The sequence below is a fragment of the Canis lupus genome, chromosome 14, assembly GCF_003254725.2.
Source record: "Canis lupus dingo isolate Sandy chromosome 14, ASM325472v2, whole genome shotgun sequence".
In the NCBI taxonomy this organism is placed as follows: Eukaryota; Metazoa; Chordata; class Mammalia; order Carnivora; family Canidae; genus Canis; species Canis lupus.
Window position 1 is genome coordinate 45,128,409 of NC_064256.1, and position 18,165 is coordinate 45,146,573.

Here is an 18,165-nt window from a genome sequence, read left to right on the forward strand (position 1 = left end):
TCAGAAACCAAAAGTGTTCTCTCCATTGTAGGCCACATACAAGAATCTATTTTCATCTTTTCCTTCGTGTAAAGCTGTCCCATAGTTAGGCTGGACTGTGGGACTGTCTTATCCACAAAACAGGAAGATTGCCTTTTCAGAAGAAAGCTGGATCCTTTCCCTAATGATCCATGTAAACTGAACCACAGGGTTATCAGATGGAACCAGATACTTCCATTTGTCAGTGTCAATAATCTGAGAGCCTAAGACTTTTTCCACAATCACTGGAACCCAGTTGGGATATTTTTGCTGGGATCTTCACAGATTCCATGCATCTGTGTTCCAGCAAGTGGTCCTCCTTGAACATCCACTCCATGGTGGCCACGGCAGGGAAAGGATGCAGCCAGTTTTTGGAGCTCAGCACACCAACCACAATGACCTAGATTATCTTTTTGTTGTACTTTTAGGTGGTTTCCAGTTTTTTTTTTTTTTTCTAATGTGAATAAACCTTCTGTGAACATTCTTATGTAATTCTTTATGTGGACAGTAAATATTAAAATTTATACATATGTTGGATGGTTTAAAAAATTGCTGGTTTTTTTTTGCATTTTTTCACTATTATGAAATTTTAAGATAAGAATATCAAGAATAGAATTCTAGTATTAGTAGGTATGCTTTATGTAGAAGAATTTACCTCTTAAACTTCTAAAGATATAAAATTTGCACCATCAGTTTTTCATATAGTATATAACTTAAGTCATTTCTGGCTAATTTAGAATATCAGAAATGATTAAACTTGGTATATCATATTAACTTGAATTGTATTTCTGCTTAAGCTAAAAGTAAGCAGGGTTTTAATACCACATTTCCTTACATTAAAATTTATGAATAAATTTCTAGATCTTTGCTAAAATAAGACAGTATTATTTAATATGGAAACAATAACTGAGAAGTATTCCTAAATCTAATTTTGAAATTTATATTCATGATTTTAGGGGACTGTGAACATAATGTATGAGTGGAAAATTAAGATTTCATATGGGTTTTTGCAGATGGTTGATTAAGTCCTATACAGTTCATTGTCTTAAAGATGAAATTTGTACAAGGTTTTGGAAGCAGGAGTTATATATTAAAAGTTCTTGTTTCTAAGGTAGTATAAAATGATTTTAACAATCTATCATCTCTCATTTACCAAAGGAAATATGTAAAAAGAAAAGGAAAATGTTCACTGAGAACAAAACATTGAGATGATGAAAAGCTACAAGAAAAGAAAAAAGACTTTAGAAAGACTACTAAAATGAAACTAGCTTTTTTCCTCAACAATCTGTCTGAATTCATTTTGCTTTCATTATATATCTAGCCTGGAGGCAAACTATGTTGAGTATTACAACAAAGAGGGTGTTATAAGGAGGGCTTTTAAAAAAATAATAAAGTATAACATATGTGTAAACCATGCAACTTTGTAACAGGAAACTTTATAATAAGGGAGGACTGTGCTTAGCTTTTCCACAATTTTGGAAGAATGAGTTTTATTAGGTGTTAGACAAAGAAATTATCAACTGACTTTTATGCTGTAAGGTTGAAAGATTTGTTATGACCATTTCTAGACTTTAGCAGTGGTTTTAATGTGGGCCCTGATATATTAGAAACAGTGCCTAGCACTCTTAATATGTCTACTGTTGCTAGTTCTCTCAAGGAATATGATGTTTAACTTTTGCCTTTCAATGAAAGATTATTCAAAATCCTGTTATTCTGTGGTTTTCTCAGCAGTATTAGACTGTTCTTGAATTGATCAACACATAATATAATTTGGGAACCCAATCAATGGTTCTTTTATTTTTGAAAGATGGTGACAAATTCTTTTGAAACTTGGGAAATTGGCTCCATCATTCATCCCTTACTCTTTCTTTGCTTCTCCTGTCCAACTTCCTAAAAACCATATTGTTTGATGTCAGTGTGTAGAATAGATTATCTGTTGGGGAATCACTGTGTATTAATTATATTGGAATAAATGTAAGCTTGACAAATGATATGGGTTAGTAGGCATTGTGCCTAATAGGTTATTCAGTTAATGAGGACACTAAAATTAGGGACCTCTAACATGCCAGAACCATATTTCTTGTAAATTTCCCCCAGTTTTGAGATTAACTGGCAATAGCTATATTTTTCTGGCCTTTTAAAGTCTAATATGTTATGGTAGAGTTTTAGGATTTATATAGTGCTTATTATAGAATAGTTGAGCCCTTTGTATTTATCACACTGTTATTGAAGTGAGCTAGAAGTATAGAAATCAGTCTTCTACCTTTTGGTTTTCCAGTAATCTATCTTTTAAAATATGATATCATACTCATTTTTCTGTCTTCTCTCTCCCACTTAAAAATGATTACACATCATGCACATTTATGTACTGTTTTCATTGAAGGTGGAGGGAATATAATGACACCCCTTAATATCTAGCCCACTGTAGGGATGTTAGAAAATCAGGGATGAAGTTTCTAGGCTTAAAGAGAGATGTTAGATGTGTGTTAGCCAGATATATTATTACATCTTTAAAAATAGACCTTTACTTTAAACCTTGCAAGATCACAGAAGCTTTCAAAATAACTTTTACCACGTGCAATTCTTTTCATAAAAATAAAAAGCCAAATAGTGCAGACAAACTTATGAAGGCATTATTTCCCCCCACCCCCTCCCTGCCTTTTTCCCCCCTCATGGTTAACTCCTATCTCTAAATAATGTAATTACACCACTATTTTAGAATTCATCATATTGAGTTTTTTTCTGTTGATGTACCACAGTGACAAAATGTTTTGATTAATGACACATTCTTTCTCTTATCCTTCCAGTTATGTCATTATCTCGTTTTCATTGCTCATTTTTGCACCTATCCACAGGATACTCAAACTTCCTTTTAAAAATATATATATTTTAAAGATCTTATTTATTTAGGGTAGAGAGAAAGAGAGAGAGAGAGAGGAAGAGAGAGAGAGAGAGAGAGAGAGAGAATGAGCAGGGTAGAGAGGGAGAAGCAGGCTCCCTGCTCAGTAAGCCCAACGTGGGGCTCCATCCCTGGACCCCGAGATCATGGACCTGACCTGAAGGCAGACGCTTAACTGACTGAGCCACCCAGGTGCCCCAGGATACTTCTATTTCTTGTTTCATCAGCTTTCAACCCCTTGGTTCCACATTTTGTAAAACGAGAACATTATTTTACCTTTACCATTATTACTCTCTACCTTAAGTCTTTCAACTTCTGTCAACTCCACCTTTATTCTTGCCTTGTCAAGGTTAATAGTATTTACGTACTGCTAAATCTTCTGTGACTTCTCTATAGATGATTCTAAAAGTTAATACAGGGCAGCCTGGGTGACTCAGTGGTTTAGCGCCACCTTCGGCCCAGGGTCTGATCCTGGGGACCCGGTATCGAGTCCCGCGTCGGGCTCCTTACATGGTGCCTGCTTCTCCCTCTGCCTGTATCTCTACCTCTCTCTCTCTCTCTCTGTGTCTTTCATGAATAAACAAATAAAATCTTAAAAAAAATACATACTTTGTATGAGATATGTAAGTATTGTTCAATGTAGTATATACCAGGATCATATTTCCTTCTTTATAGTTACAATGTCCTGTGCTACTCAAAGGAAAATTATTTCTTTCTAGTGGATTCTTTTTTAAAAAAATAATACATTTCTTTTTTTATAAATAATACATTTCTTAAAAATAAAAATGGTACATTTCTTTACAAACCCTTACAGTTTTTCTTTTCTTTTTGTTCATGAGAGACACAGAGAGAGAGAGGCGGAGACACAACACAGGCTGGGTCTCCTGGGTCTCCAGGATCACATCTGGGGCTGAAGGCAGTGCTAAAGTGCTGAGCCACCCGTGCTGCCCACAAACCCCTACAATTTTTTTAAAAAAATATTTTATTTATTTATTCATCAGGGACAGAGAGACTGAGAGAGAGAGAGAGAGAGAGAGAGAGAGAGAGAGGCAGAGACACAGGCAGAGGGAGAAGCAGGCTCCATGCAGGGAACCCGATGTGGGACTCGATCCCGGGACTCCAGGATCACACCCTGGGCCAAAGGCAGGCGCCAAACCGCTGAGCCACCCAGGGATCCCCTCCTTACAGTTTTTTAAGTGTTTTCTAGGCTTTAGTCATACTGTTGAATCTGTCAATTCCCTCTTGTTCCTGGGGGACCTTCCTGTTATCTGGAAATATGGGATTTTTTTCTCCCTAATTTTTTACTTTTTGAATTATTATCACCTTTTGCTCTGGAGTAATTTTTGTTTTATTCTTTTGTTTTTCTTGGGCTTTTCTTATTGCTGGCCTACCTCAAAAGTTTTTCCTTGAGGATTGGTCAATAGGAAGATTAAGTACTGTAGAAGTGGGTTGGTCTTTTGACCAGCCAGCTTAGTGTTTGAGGAGCTAGTTTAAATTGGGGACCTCCAAATGTCAGAATGAGGACAAGGGTCCTATACATTCATAGGAGCTAGCACCAATAGTAATCACTATCGTTCTTCCCAGACAGGCCAGTATTTCTTTAAAGAGAAAACCCCTTCTCTCTCTCTCTCTTTTGAGGATGAAGGGCAATAAATGCCTGGTTGCTGAGCATAGATGACAAGTGGGAAGAGGGAAGGAAAGAGGACAGTTGGCTAGTTGGCTTTCTTGGCTATCTATATATCTTTCTTTCAAAACATTTTTATTGAGGTATAAGTCACATTATACAATTCATCTATCTAAAGCACACAATTTAGTGATTTTAATTATGCTCATGGAGGTGTGCAGCCATGACCACATCAATTTTAGAACATTTTTACCACTCCAAAATAAACCTTTTACCATTAAAATTGTTCTAAAACTCAGTTTTCAATGTGTGGAGCAGGGATGGGGGTGGGGTTCCCATGCAGTACTAAATAAATCTCCAGACACCAGTTTGATATCCTGTAATTCAACTCAATTCTAATCATCTGGGTGGGGATAGTATCAGATTCCACAAGTTAAGGGATCAGTTCCATAAGATTGCTCCCCATTCCATCACACTCTACCATTTCCCCATTTCAGATGCCAGTTGTAAGCCCATGTTGTTACCTATGCTTCTGACCCTTCAGCTACAGATTAGAAATTCCCATGACCCCCTCCTTTAGACTTCAGACACCAGTCCCAAGCCTAGGTTGTTATGTGTACTTCTGATGGACCAGTTATAAATCAGAGGTTTCCATGACCTCCTCCTTAGGTTCAATTTATTTGTTAGAACTGTTTACAGAACTCAGACAACTTATTAGATTACTAGTTTTTTTTTTTTTTTTTTTTTTTTAAATAAAGGGTATAACTCTAGAACAGCCAGAAGGAATAGCTGCCAAGGGCAAGATATATGGAGAAAGGGCTTAGAACTTCAATATCCTGTTTAGGTGTGCCACTGTCCCCAAATTTTCATGTGTTCACCAACTCAGAAGCTCTCTAAACCTTGTCCTTTTGGAGTTTTATGGAGGCTTCATTACTTATGCACAATTGATTAAATCACCGACCCATTGGCTATATGTTCTACCTCCTCCCCTCCCCTCTCCTCTCCCTACAGTTGGGGAATGAGGGGTAGGATTGAAAGTTCCAACCCTCTAATCATATGGTTTGTTCTCCTGGAACAGCCCCCATCCTTAGGTGAGGGCCAGAAATTATCTCATTAACACAACAAAAGACACCTTTATCACTCCCAACACTTAGGAAATTATTGAAGACTCTTGGACATTTCACATCAATGGAATCATACATTGTGAAGTCTTTTGTGATGGCTTTATTTCACTTAATATACTCTTTTTTTTTTTTTAATTTTATTTCTTAGAGAGCATTAGTTGGGGAGAGGGGCAGAAGAGGGAAAGGCAGACTCCCCACTGAACAAGGTGCCTGACCACAACTGTGGGGCTCGATTCCAGGACCCTGGGATCATGACCAGAGCCAAAGGCAGACACTTAACCAACTGAGCCACCCAAGTGCCCCTTAGTGTAATGTTTTCAGGGTTTACTTGTTCTGTAACATGTGTCAGTATTTCATTCCTTTTTAGTGTAGAATAATATTCTGTTGTATGAATATACCACATTCTGTTTATCTGATCTTCAATTGATAGACACTTGATCTTAGGCAAAAGGCCGAGAAGCCGTATTTGATGGACATTTAGATTTTCTACTTTATGGCTATTGTGAATAATGCTGTTATGAACATTCATATAAAGTTTTCATTTCTCTTGGATATATATATATAGATATATATCTATATATCTATATATCTATATATCTATATATCTATATATATATATATCCATAAATAGAATAGCTGGGTCTTACCGTAACTCTATGCTTAACCTTTTGAGGAACCACCAAACATTTTTCCAAAGTTGCTGAACTTAATTTCATTCCTACCATTGATGAACTAGGGTTCCACCCAAGGATGAGGTCCTCCACATCCTTATTCATTTTTTTTATTACAGCAACTATAGTGGGTGTGTGGTGGCATCTCATTGTGGTTTTGATTTGCGTTTCTCTGAACTGTGTCCCTGGGGCCAGGGGCAAGAGCTTGTCAATTGTTGGGCTTCTCTTGAGGACAGTTACGGGACTACTTAGCTGTTTTACTGGGGACTCAAATATCTGTAGCTGTAGGTATTTTCTCCTGAGGTAGTCTCTCTCTATAGGTTTCTTTAACTTCTTTCTGAGGAGCATGGGCCTAGTCCCTTGGTTGGGGAAGGGAATTAGAGGATTGACTATCCAGAATATAGACTTTTTCTTCATCTATGTATTTTCAGGTACTTTCCCCATTCCCATGCTGTTCTATATTGTGCCCATCTAATCTGGAGTCCCTTGTTTAGTTCAGCTTCTCCAGAGATTGTACTTTCTGTTTTCTGTGAAGGTCTGTGTATCTGATACTTACATAGATGTTTAAATAACTCTCTTGTCTTTGGATCCCATCTTACCCCACTTTCTCTGGTACCTGGTGCTTTTACTTCCTGAGCCTTTTTAGAATTTTATGGGGTGAATAAATATATTCTTCAAGCATTTAGATTTAACCGTGCTGTGCCGTTTTGTATTGTTTACCCTTTCTCTGTTCACTTCACATCTTCATATATTGTGGTTAGGCTTACCACAGGTCTTTTGATTTCTTTGAAGGAGTTTATGTCTGTTTATTTTACTTCTTTTTGTTTGGGGTGGTTCTTTTTAGAGGAGAAGAGGACATAATAGTCTTTAATTAACAATCTTAAAATAGGAAGTCATATGAACTCTTTAGATATAATGCCTCAGAGTCCCTAGTCAGGTAAAGAAAATGTGAATGACTGTCTCCACAGGCTCTTAATTTCTACCCTGAGTAAAATAATAATAAAAGGGGTCAGAATGCTTGCCAGGTCATGATTACAGAAGCTTGGCTGTAAGTCATGGGCAAAAAGCTTGGTTGTCTGCCCCCACAGTTGAGTGAGTGGTTTCACCTCTGGGACCCAGTGAATGTTCAGACGATTGAGTAATCCCACCTCAGGCACAGGGTTGGCAGCAGGGCAAGTAATATCTGAGTACTTGGCATGATAATTAACAGGGAATATAAGGGGAGTGTAAACATTTTAAAGGACTTTGTCTCTTAGTTTCTTATGGTTTCATTTTTTTTTAAATTTTTATTTATTTATGATAGTCACAGAGAGAGAGAGAGAGAGAGAGAGAGGGGCAGAGACACAGGCAGAGGGAGAAGCAGGCTCCATGCACCGGGAGCCCGATGTGGGATTCGATCCTGGGTCTCCAGGATCGCGCCCTGGGCCAAAGGCAGGCTCCAAACCGCTGCGCCACCCAGGGATCCCTTATGGTTTCATTTTTATTGCTATCAGTTTTGCTCAGAGAATGAGGGTATTCTTAATTTTGGCAGATGCAAGTATTATTATCATTCCTATATGGTTTCTCTAGGGAAAGGAGATGAACACATTATGTTAGCCCATGATCTACCATAAGAGCATTTTTTACCAGTTTATTTTTATTAATTTTTAATTTTTTTGCTTAAAAATTGAAGTATAGTTGATGTACAATGTTACATTAGTTTCAGGTATACAACATAGTGATTCAACAACTCGATAATTATACTGTGCTCTCCTCACCACAAGTGTAGCACTCATCCATCACCATACATTGCTATTATAATACCATTAACTGTATTTTCTATGCTGTACCTTTCATCTCCATGACTTACTCATTTCATAACTAGAATGAGCCCATGACTAAGGTTAGAGGATGATATACTGTTATGGGTAAGGTCTTGGTTAAGTTCTTAGCTCTTTGGTAGGTGATAAGGATTGAATTAGTACTATTAGGATCACATAGAATTTGGGAACAGAAGCTGGCTGACAAAGATCACATATTTGCTGTACAGAGAAAAGACAAAACTATAGAATAGTGGTTCTCAAACTTCATTGTCCACCAGAATCACCTGGAAAGCTTATTGAAACATGGGACTGTTAGGCCCGACTCTCAGAGTTTCTGACTCAGTAGGACTGGGTGTGGCCCCCAAATTTACATTTTCTAACAAATTTCTACATATTGCTGATACTGCTGGTGTGGGGAACTGTACTTTGAGAATCATTGCTTTTGAACAATGGTTCTTAAATTTTAGTGTACAAAGAATTTTCTGGGAAGGTTTACTTAAAGTGTTGTGTGCAGGGCCTCATTTCCAGAAATTCAGATTTGGAAAGTTTGGGGTGAAGCCTAGGAATCTGCATTTTAAAGTATCCCAACTAATTCTGTGTTTTTTTAAAAATTCCATTGTATGGATATGTACCACATTTTATCTATCCATTCATTATTTGATGGACAACCCCAGATAATTCTTATACAGGAACCACAGCAGATCAGTACACCATACTGATGAGAAATGAAGCTCTGTAGGTTTCATGTAACAAAGATTATAAGTTAATCATTCTAGGGTGCCTGGCTGGCTCAGTCAGTAGAGAGTGTGACTCTTAGTCTGAGGGTCATGAGTTTGAGCACCATGTTGGTTGTAGAGATTACTTAAAAAAATTAAAAATTACTCTATTTTTATTAAATTGGAATGCTACTTTTCTTTTTTTTATTTTTAAAGATTTTATTTATTTATTTATTCATTTATTAGAGATACAGAGAGAGAGAGGGGCAGAGACACAGGCAGAGGGAGAAGCAGGCTCCATGCAGGGAGCCCAATGTGGGACTTGATCCTGGGTCTCCAGGATCACGGCCTGGGCTGAAGGTGGCGCTAAACCGCTGAGCCACCTGGGCTGCCTGGAATGCTACTTTTCTAATTTCTACAAATACTTTTGTATCAGTCAGTATCCCAGCACGAATTAGAGCTTATTTCAGATGATTTAAATGAAGAGTTTTCAGTGAAGGGATGATCATTGACAGGTGTAGGCAGAGTTAAGGGAACAAATAATGAAGCATCCAAGTATTATCAGGAGTGGAAGCTTTTACCACTTCTAGGGTTGAGGGGACGGTGGGGAGTAATGGTAGTATTTTGAGAGTTTATGATGAGTAGGAGCCATGGAGAAGGACCCTTCCTCTTACTCTTCATTCAGGCAGGGGAGACACAAATTCTCATCAGTCATCTTTTGTTGCAGGGTGATATTTTAGTCATTTTCCCATCAATTCCCAAACCAGAATTGCAATGTAATCATCATTAGTGCTCATCATAAAACCTAGTGGGAAAGGGAGTGGGATGGTGGAGAAATAATGTAAAATATGCTTAGCTGTAACAGTCTCCATTTTTGTAGCTGATCAACAGACTGAAGTTGATAATCATAATTTCCTTTCTCCACTATTTTATATTCTTAAATTTTTCCAGCACATTGGCTAGACAGGCTTCATTGCCTTCTTACCCCAAAGATCTGAGTCCTTAAGTATCCTATATTTATTGGGTTAACATAGTTTTTCATTAAGTTTATTATTGGACATAGGAATAATACTGAGGCTGGCCAGTGTATCCTTTGGATTTCAGACTTAATTTATCAGTTTCTATTGTATAACCACCACCCAATTTCCTCTTAGTAATATGGAGAAATCACTCTGTCAGCAAATTAATCTTTTTTTTTTTTTTCTTTGCCTGTCCTGTGGTGGTGGAATTTCAACTGCAGTAGTCTCAGCTTCAAATTTAATAGAACTGTGACTGTGTTCCCTGCTAGAAGCTTCCTGGGAACTAGGATCTCTAATGTCTTCACAAAGTATGTCCATTATGAGACATCCTTTCATACAAATCCTTTCTGGACCTCCTTTTTCACCCTTATTTCAGTCTTTTTATTTCCACTTCCTTGATCCCAACGCATTAGCCATTACCCATGTATCAGTGTAAATATGAATATTAGGCTGTCTCGCATTCCCAGTAAAGTGATGAGATGTATTGCTTAAAGTTTAGCTCATTGGGAAGATTTTACTGTTTTTCAAGGATACTTTAGAGTGGGAAACTAATGTTACAGCTCACACCCAGTGCCACCATATCATGTAGACCCATCTATAAGTCAAGGCTCTGGGTTTTTTCTTCTGTTCATTAGTCATAGGGACCTCCACATGGGGTCATAGAAGAGGCAGTGAAGCAATTGGTGGAGTAGGCACTATGGGAATTTGAGCCACTTACTCAGTTTATGCCTTCTTTTCTTATTTATATATTTCATATCTCTTTAATGATAAAATGTTACTTCACAAACTCAATTTCATGACTCAGTAGACGGGTAACCCATTGCATGATGGACAGCTCTGGTCATGTAGTCACTTAGTGTCCATAACTAGGTGTGTAATCTGTATCATGGCCCTGTAGAACTAGGAGCTATTTCTCAAATGGAGAATAATTGTTGACAGATAACCTGAGGGTCTGTGCAGTGACTCTTCTTTTGGGGGGTTTCCAGAGGCTATGTAGAGTAGATCTGTCTGACATAGGTAATTCAAGTATTACTGGGTCTTTTAGACCATAGAAGATCAGCTTACACTGTAGCCTTCCTTTACCAGTCTCTTACTCTGGGCTCTACTTAAAAGTAGCCACTCTACTTGAATGTACAACTTACTGCTTCTAAAGTTCAAGGATAGTCTCCAAGTTTTGTGCTTTTTTCTTTTTGGAAGGCAGTGCAAGGTGAAACAACATCTTTTTTTAGAGGGCATATTCTAACATGTCCCAGATTTTCCTAGAAACTTCAAGTGTGGTGGGCTCTTGAATTTTTATGGGGTACTTGCCACTTCCTGCTTACCAGATATACGTGTAGTGTTATCAGTATTGGATTAGCACTAAAAGAAGATATCCTTTTTAAAAAAATTTGCATGACAAAGAGGTTTTACTTATAAATGCTTATTACTACACTAAGTAATAACGTGTAGTAAGTTTTTGAATTCCATCATCTAGTAATTTTGATTAAGAGAAACTAAAAGCAGCCTGAACAATTATACTAATATTCTTTGTACTTACCTTATCCAGAAAGGACTGTTTTAAGACTGGCTGCTGCTTCACATAGGTTACAAATAACTAACACTTTTTCATGGATGAACTATCTCACCTTCAAGAAAGCTTCAGGGAAAAAAAATCAATCCTTTTCTTTCTTAATTTTTTTTTTTTTTACTTATCTAAGAAAGTAGATATTCTTACTACTTTCTACTTACTACTATTACTTATCTAAGAAAGTAGTCAATATTGATCTGTGTTTCTTGAGCTAAAAATGCATGGGAAAACACACAATGTATACCCATTAAATTTCTTTTTTTAAAGGTTATTATTTATTTTTTATTAAGTAATCTTTATGCTCAGTGGGGCTCAAACTCATGACCCCCTCCCCCCCCAAGATCAAGAGTTGCATGTTTCACTGACTGAGTCAGGCACCCCACCCATTAAATTTCTAAGCATATGAGGTAAAAAGATAAAGTCTTTGGGTAAGCTCTGAGTTTGTACCAAGAAGCTAGATTTGCTGTTCTCCCAAAAGTGAAGGGACCTAAAATGTAAGTCCCATTTTGACTAGTGGGTCAGGTGGGATTTGACATTCTCAGGAATTAATGGACCCTAGAAGATCTGTGTATTTCCTTTTTCTTTGTGCACCATCAAACTGTTAAATGGCCACTATAGATGTTTTTAGGTTCTCCACCTGTACCTTGATTTGGGAGTTCAAGATCCCAAGCTTTTTATTTTGTAAATGCTTAAACAGAGCAGGTTGCCCACTTACGCAGTCTTTGTAATTATTAATGTATTATTATTGTTGTCATCAAGCGATTGAGTACAGTAGCCATTTATCTCTCAAAATCCCGTCTTTCACTGGCACTTTATCCTACACTGCACCAATAATAATTTGAACAATTATAGTTCTATTGCATGCCATGTATTTCTATTGTTTTTTTCCTCTTCCCTGCCCCCACAGGGAAATCATCTGTGCATTCATCAGATATGTGAGCAAACCAGTCCCCAAATCCCTACATACTGTATCAGTTAAGATCCCAGCAGGAAACAGCATTCATGGCAGATGGTGAAAAGAGACTTTAAAGAAGTGGGATTACATATAGAGGAGTGGGAAGAGTTAAGAAATTGTGTCTATAGTTAGCAAAAGTAAACTATCTTCATTTAAGTAATTGTATTTTGTGGTACCTTTGTTACCACAAAAACTTGACCTTTTCTGTAACTAATACAAGAATTTACATTATTATGGCTGTATAGACACTGCTGACAGCTGAGGCATGATTACATTTTTTTCTCTTTGTTTTCTCTGAAGTTAAAAATAACTTAAAGAGCATTTTTATACGCTTTAACTAGATTTCTCCATTGTTAATATTTTTATCGCATTTGTTTTATCATCCCTTCCTTCCTTTCTTGCTCATTCTATCTCATGCATACACTTTATTTTCCTGAACCATATGAGAGTACATTACATACATACATACATCATGGTCCTTTCTCCCTAAACACTTTAGTGTGTATTTCTTAACAATAGGAATATTCTTACATAACCACAGTACAGTTATTAATTTCATAAAATTACATTGATATAATACTTTTATCTACTCTAATACCCCAATTCTAATTTTATCAGTTGATCTAATGGTGTAAAAAGGTGCTTTATGACATCCCCCTCACCCCCACTATTACAAGCTCTAGTCTAGTCTGTATTTATTTGCACGTATTTTTAGTCTCTTTAAGCTGGGAAATTTCCACAGCCTTTCCTTGTCTTTTATAACATTGACATTTTTGAAGAGTGTCTCCCATCACTTAAAAAATAAAACATGGGATGCCTGGGTAGCTCAGTGGTTGAGTGCGTCTGCCTTTGGCTCAGGGTGTGATCCCGGATTCCCTGGCCTGAGTCCTGTATTGGGCTCCTGGCATGGAGCCTGCTTCTCCTCCCAATGCTTGTGTCTCTGCCTCTCTCACTCTGTGTCTCTTATGAATAAATAAATAAAATCTTTAAAAAAAGAAAAAAATTCTTGTTTTGTTTATCAGTTGTTTCCTTGTGACATTAAGACTATACATTCTTGTAAAAAAAGAAAAAAAAATCTTGTTTTATTTATCAGTTGTTCCCTTGTGACATTAAGACTATACATTCTTGGCCAGACTAATATACTACTGCCAAGAATAGGTAATGTTGCATTTTCCTTAGAGTATCATGTAGAGTCACCATCATTGATGATTAATTTTGATCAATTTTGGCTTAAGGTGTTGACTGATTTTTCTACTGTATAATTACTGTTTTCCCCTATTGCTACTAGTAAGCAGTACACATATCCAGCTTTTCATCAAAATTTTCCCATAAATTTGTCATTTGTTGATGATTCTTGCCTGATAAAATCTTTATGGTGATGGTTGCAAGATGATTTTTCTAACTCAGCACTTCCTTTATATTTGCCATCTGGCTTTCAGTGTTAGCAGATTTCCCTTCTCCCTCATTTATTTATTTGTCTATTTATTATTAGTGTAGACTCATGAATTTCTATTTTTCCCAATAATTTTTAAGTCAATATTGAACTTAATAGTTTTGGTGCTTAATTGTCCCAGATTTGGCCAATGGAAGCCTCAAGTTAGCTCCTGTGTCCCTGTGACATATCTCTTTTGGTGTTTTTAAAGGACTTTTAAAACTTTATAGCACAGCAGGATGGATGTTCAGGATCATCTCATACCTATCCTGCTCCAGTCATGGAATGAGCTGTTTTTCTGGGGAGCCCTGGTTCTTTTTATTGGAAATGATGTTAGAAACTGAGATCTGAGTGTTAAGTGTGCTCATGTTACACAGTATCTTTGCCTTTAGGCCTTTTTAGAGGACAGGGTAACAATTATGCATGTATATTCAATGTAAATTCAAAAGCACATATGTAGAAACATGCACAGAAATATGGATATATGCACATGAACATGTATCACCTTAGACATATACATTATTTAGATATCATGAGTTCACATAGTATCTCCAATTTCAATCTATCCCTACATGGTTCTTTTTTTCCTTTCCCATTCTGTATTTATATCCCTTCTTCCAAAGTGGATCCCAGGCTCCCATCAACATTAACACATTAGTCATTTACTCGTTCCTATAACATATGTAAAGTAGTTTCAGAATGTCTTTTGACCATGTCACTACAGTAAACAAACCTGTATTCCTTCTCTTTCTAGCTAATTCACTCCCAAAATCAAGTGCTTCTCTGAGACTTCCACTTGGAACATGCTTTCAAGTTCCTTCCTGTAGCCAGAGCCGTGAACTCCTAGGTCCCAACCTATGTTGAGTATTTTTGCATTTATTGTTTCACTTTTTTCTTTGATTTTTGTCTTCCCCTAAGATCTCAGCTTCCCTCTGTTCCTTTTCATAGAATATTACCAGCCTTTTCTTCTTTACTCTCTGTATCCTTGGTTTCTGAGAGTAATAATGGGCTGATGGTGAACTTGCTGTTGGAATTTCCCTGTCCATGTATGGTAGAGGTTGTGATATTCTTTGTATTACAGTGATGCAGAAAGTACAGTACAGAAGGTAGTTTCATGCCCCCCGCCCCCACCCCCAGAAAGTAAAAGAAGGAGGGATTTGGAATTAGTGTGACCACCATTAGTCTGTGAATCTAGAAATTCTGTTTTTTAAAAGATACTTTTAGACCTCAGACATATTAAAGTGGATATAAATGGACATTATAAACAACTTTATGCCAATATAATTTAATAACTTAGATGAAATAAACAAATTATTTCAAGACCACCATTTACTAAAAACCAACACAAGAAGAAATGGAAACTTTTAACAGCCCTACATCTATTCAGATTTTTGAATTCATAATAAAAAACATCTCACAAAAATATTTCTAGCTTAGACAGTATTACAGGTAAAATAATTAAATATTTATTTTTTTTAATTTTTATTTATTTATGATAGTCATACAGAGAGAGAGAGAGAGAGAGAGAGAGAGAGAGGCAGAGACACAGGCAGAGGGAGAAGCAGGCTCCATGCACCGGGAGCCCGACGTGGGATTCGATCCCGGGTCTCCAGGATCGCGCCCTGGGCCAAAGGCAGGCGCCAAACCGCTGTGCCACCCAGGGATCCCAATAATTAAATATTTAAAGAAGAGATAATATCAGTGCTATATAAACTATTTCCAAAAATAGATGAAGAAGGAATACTTCCCAACCCATTTATGAGGCCTATTTAGTCTTGATACTAATTAGCTGACAAAGTTCCCATAAGAAGGAAAAATTATAATCAGTATGCCTCATTGACACAGATGCAAAAATTTTAAAATAATATTAGCAAATGGAATCTAGCAATATACAAAATGGATAACCTCTCATGACCAATTGGAAATTTATTGTAGGAATATAAGATTGGTTCCACAATTGAAAATAAGTCCATATAAAAGCAAGAAGAAAAATTACAAGATTAACATAAAATGGGTAACAGACCTACATTTAAAAGCTAAAACTGTTGAACTTGTCAAAGAAAAAAATAAACATTTATTTTTATGAAGAAATTTTTATTACCTCGGAGTAGGCAAAGATTTCTCAGGCATACAAAGCACTTATAAAAGAAACAAAACAATAAATTATACTTCACCAAAATTAAAATCTCATCTTCAAAAGAAAATATTTTTATAAGAAAATGAAAAGGCACGTCTCAGACTGAAAGAAAATATTCACAATGCATATAGTTATAGTTGACAAATGAGTTGTATCTAGAACATATAATGGACTCTTATTACTCATAAGAAGATAATCCAATTTTTAAAAGGACAAATATTTGGAGAGACATATCACAGAAGAAGATAAACAAATGGCTCAATAAGGACATGAAAAGATGCTCAGCATCGATAGACCCCAACGAAATTCAAATTAAAACCACATTGACGTATCTTTGCATATCCAGCAGAAAAGCTAAAGTAAAGACTGAAAATAACAAGTTCAGTTACTGGCTGATCACCTTGAACTTGTGACAGCTTGATTTTATGTTCTTACACGGCAGCTTTATGGGAAGTCCAAGGTATTTCCTAAACTTCTTTGACTTGAGATATCTTGACTCCCAAACTCTCTTCCCTGTGGATCTTGTTAGGGCTTAGTCTGGGGCATAGTTCTTTTTTTTTTTTTTAAATTTTTAAAAATTTTTATTTATTTATGATAGTCACAGAGAGAGAGAGAGAGAGGCAGAGACACAGGCAGAGGGAGAAGCAGGCTCCATGCACCGGGAGCCCGATGTGGGATTCGATCCCGGGTCTCCAGGATCGCGCCCTGGGCCAAAGGCAGGCACCAAACCGCTGCGCCACCCAGGGATCCCTGGGGCATGGTTCTTACTCTCAAGGGAGCAGCCTTTCTCAGGATGTTTACAAGGTGTTAATGAAGTGTCTGCATATCAGCTTGACCAGGCTTTACCATCTCCCAGTATTGCTGGATTTCTGATGTCTGTTCTGTTCTTCCCCTGTAGCAATCATCCTGCAGGATGATTGTCAGTCCTGCAGTGTGTGTGTGTGTGTGTGTGTGTGTGTGTGTGTGTGTGTGTTTATGTTCAGGTTGGTACCCAACCAGTGGCTCTCAGGGAGCTATCTCACAGCCTTCTACTTCTCCCAGAGGGGTCGCATCAGTTTGCATTCCCGCCAATAGTGTAAAAGGGTTCCCCTTTCTTTACATCCTTGCCAGCACCTGTTATTTCCTGAGTTATTCATTTTATGGTAATTTTTTATGGTAATTTTTAAATTAAAAATAATCATTTGTGTGACAGAAGAGAGCATACATAATAAGATTATTTGCAGTTCATAATTTTTTAACACTAACTTTTTTGATATTTAGTATTTCTGCTTACATGAGCACTATTGTATCTGTGCAGTATTCTGAGCTTAAAGAAACTTTGAAAACAGAGGAATTGATTAAAATTCAAAAGTTTTAGTTCCTCAAATACTACTTGCTAGTTACTTAAATTTTGTATTGACTCCATACAATGTTTATAATGTAAATGTTTTCCAATTTTATTTTGATACAGGGTAGCATTTATAATCCTCAGAATATACATATATTCCAAGCATGCCAAGATAACACTGGTGTTCAAACAACAGTAGCTAGTCTGATGTTTAAAAGAAACACTTGCCTGCTGAAGGACATTCCTCTTGAGGCAAGGACTGGGAACCACGTTGAGTATGCTAAGTGATTCCATCTGATCTGCAGAAAATCACTGTTGATTACATTTTCACTTTGCACATATGTCACTGAAAGCCAAGTGGCTAAAGAAAGCTTTTTGAAATGGACATTTCTGGCTGAGCTTTCGGAAGACTGAATTTTTAAATGTGAAACATAAAAAACATATTGTTCACTGGTTGCATATTAAAAGCAAATGGCCAGAGGAAACAAGATGAACTATAAAAACTCGTAAGATGAAAACATTAAATTTTGTGTACAATTTTATAATGTGTAGTAGGTTTAAAAATAATTACACTTAATAAGCCAACCTCCCTAAAAGAACAGAAAGGTTATACTATCAACCTCAGACATTACAGCAAAGAATACATTGATATACCTTAATAAAGAAAAGATTTTGACATTACTCCTTTTATAAATGTTTAATCACAACTGTGTGTTGGTTTTGTGTGTATTGAGTGAAGACTTGGAAAATTGATGTGAATCAATGTATCAGTGTCCTTTTTTTTGTCCTTTGAGGAAATGCAATCTGGGCTGTAAAAAACTCTCAGTTTGAGGCCAAAAATTTTGAGTTTGAGTGTTTGTTTTGCCATTGACTG

The 18,165-nt window shown here is 36.8% G+C and overlaps 1 protein-coding gene and 1 pseudogene across 14 annotated transcripts in view; one reads left to right on the forward strand and one right to left on the reverse strand.

Moving 5' to 3' along the window:
• LOC112670703 (gamma-aminobutyric acid receptor-associated protein-like 2) lies at positions 1–355 on the reverse strand (annotated as a pseudogene).
• Positions 1–18,165, forward strand: part of BBS9 (Bardet-Biedl syndrome 9) — a 433,011-nt gene that overhangs the window by 55,751 nt on the left and 359,095 nt on the right. For 10 of the 14 annotated variants that reach the window (XR_004804558.2, XM_049093796.1, XM_035698355.2 and 7 more), the window contains one exon: positions 14,582–14,686. The exons of the other annotated variants lie outside the window; for them this stretch is intronic. Coding sequence is in view for 9 of the 10 variants with exons in the window: in XM_049093796.1 (XP_048949753.1) it covers positions 14,582–14,686 (105 nt within the window). In the remaining variant the exon portion in view is untranslated. The remainder of the gene's footprint in view (positions 1–14,581; positions 14,687–18,165) is intronic. 14 annotated transcript variants of the gene reach the window in all.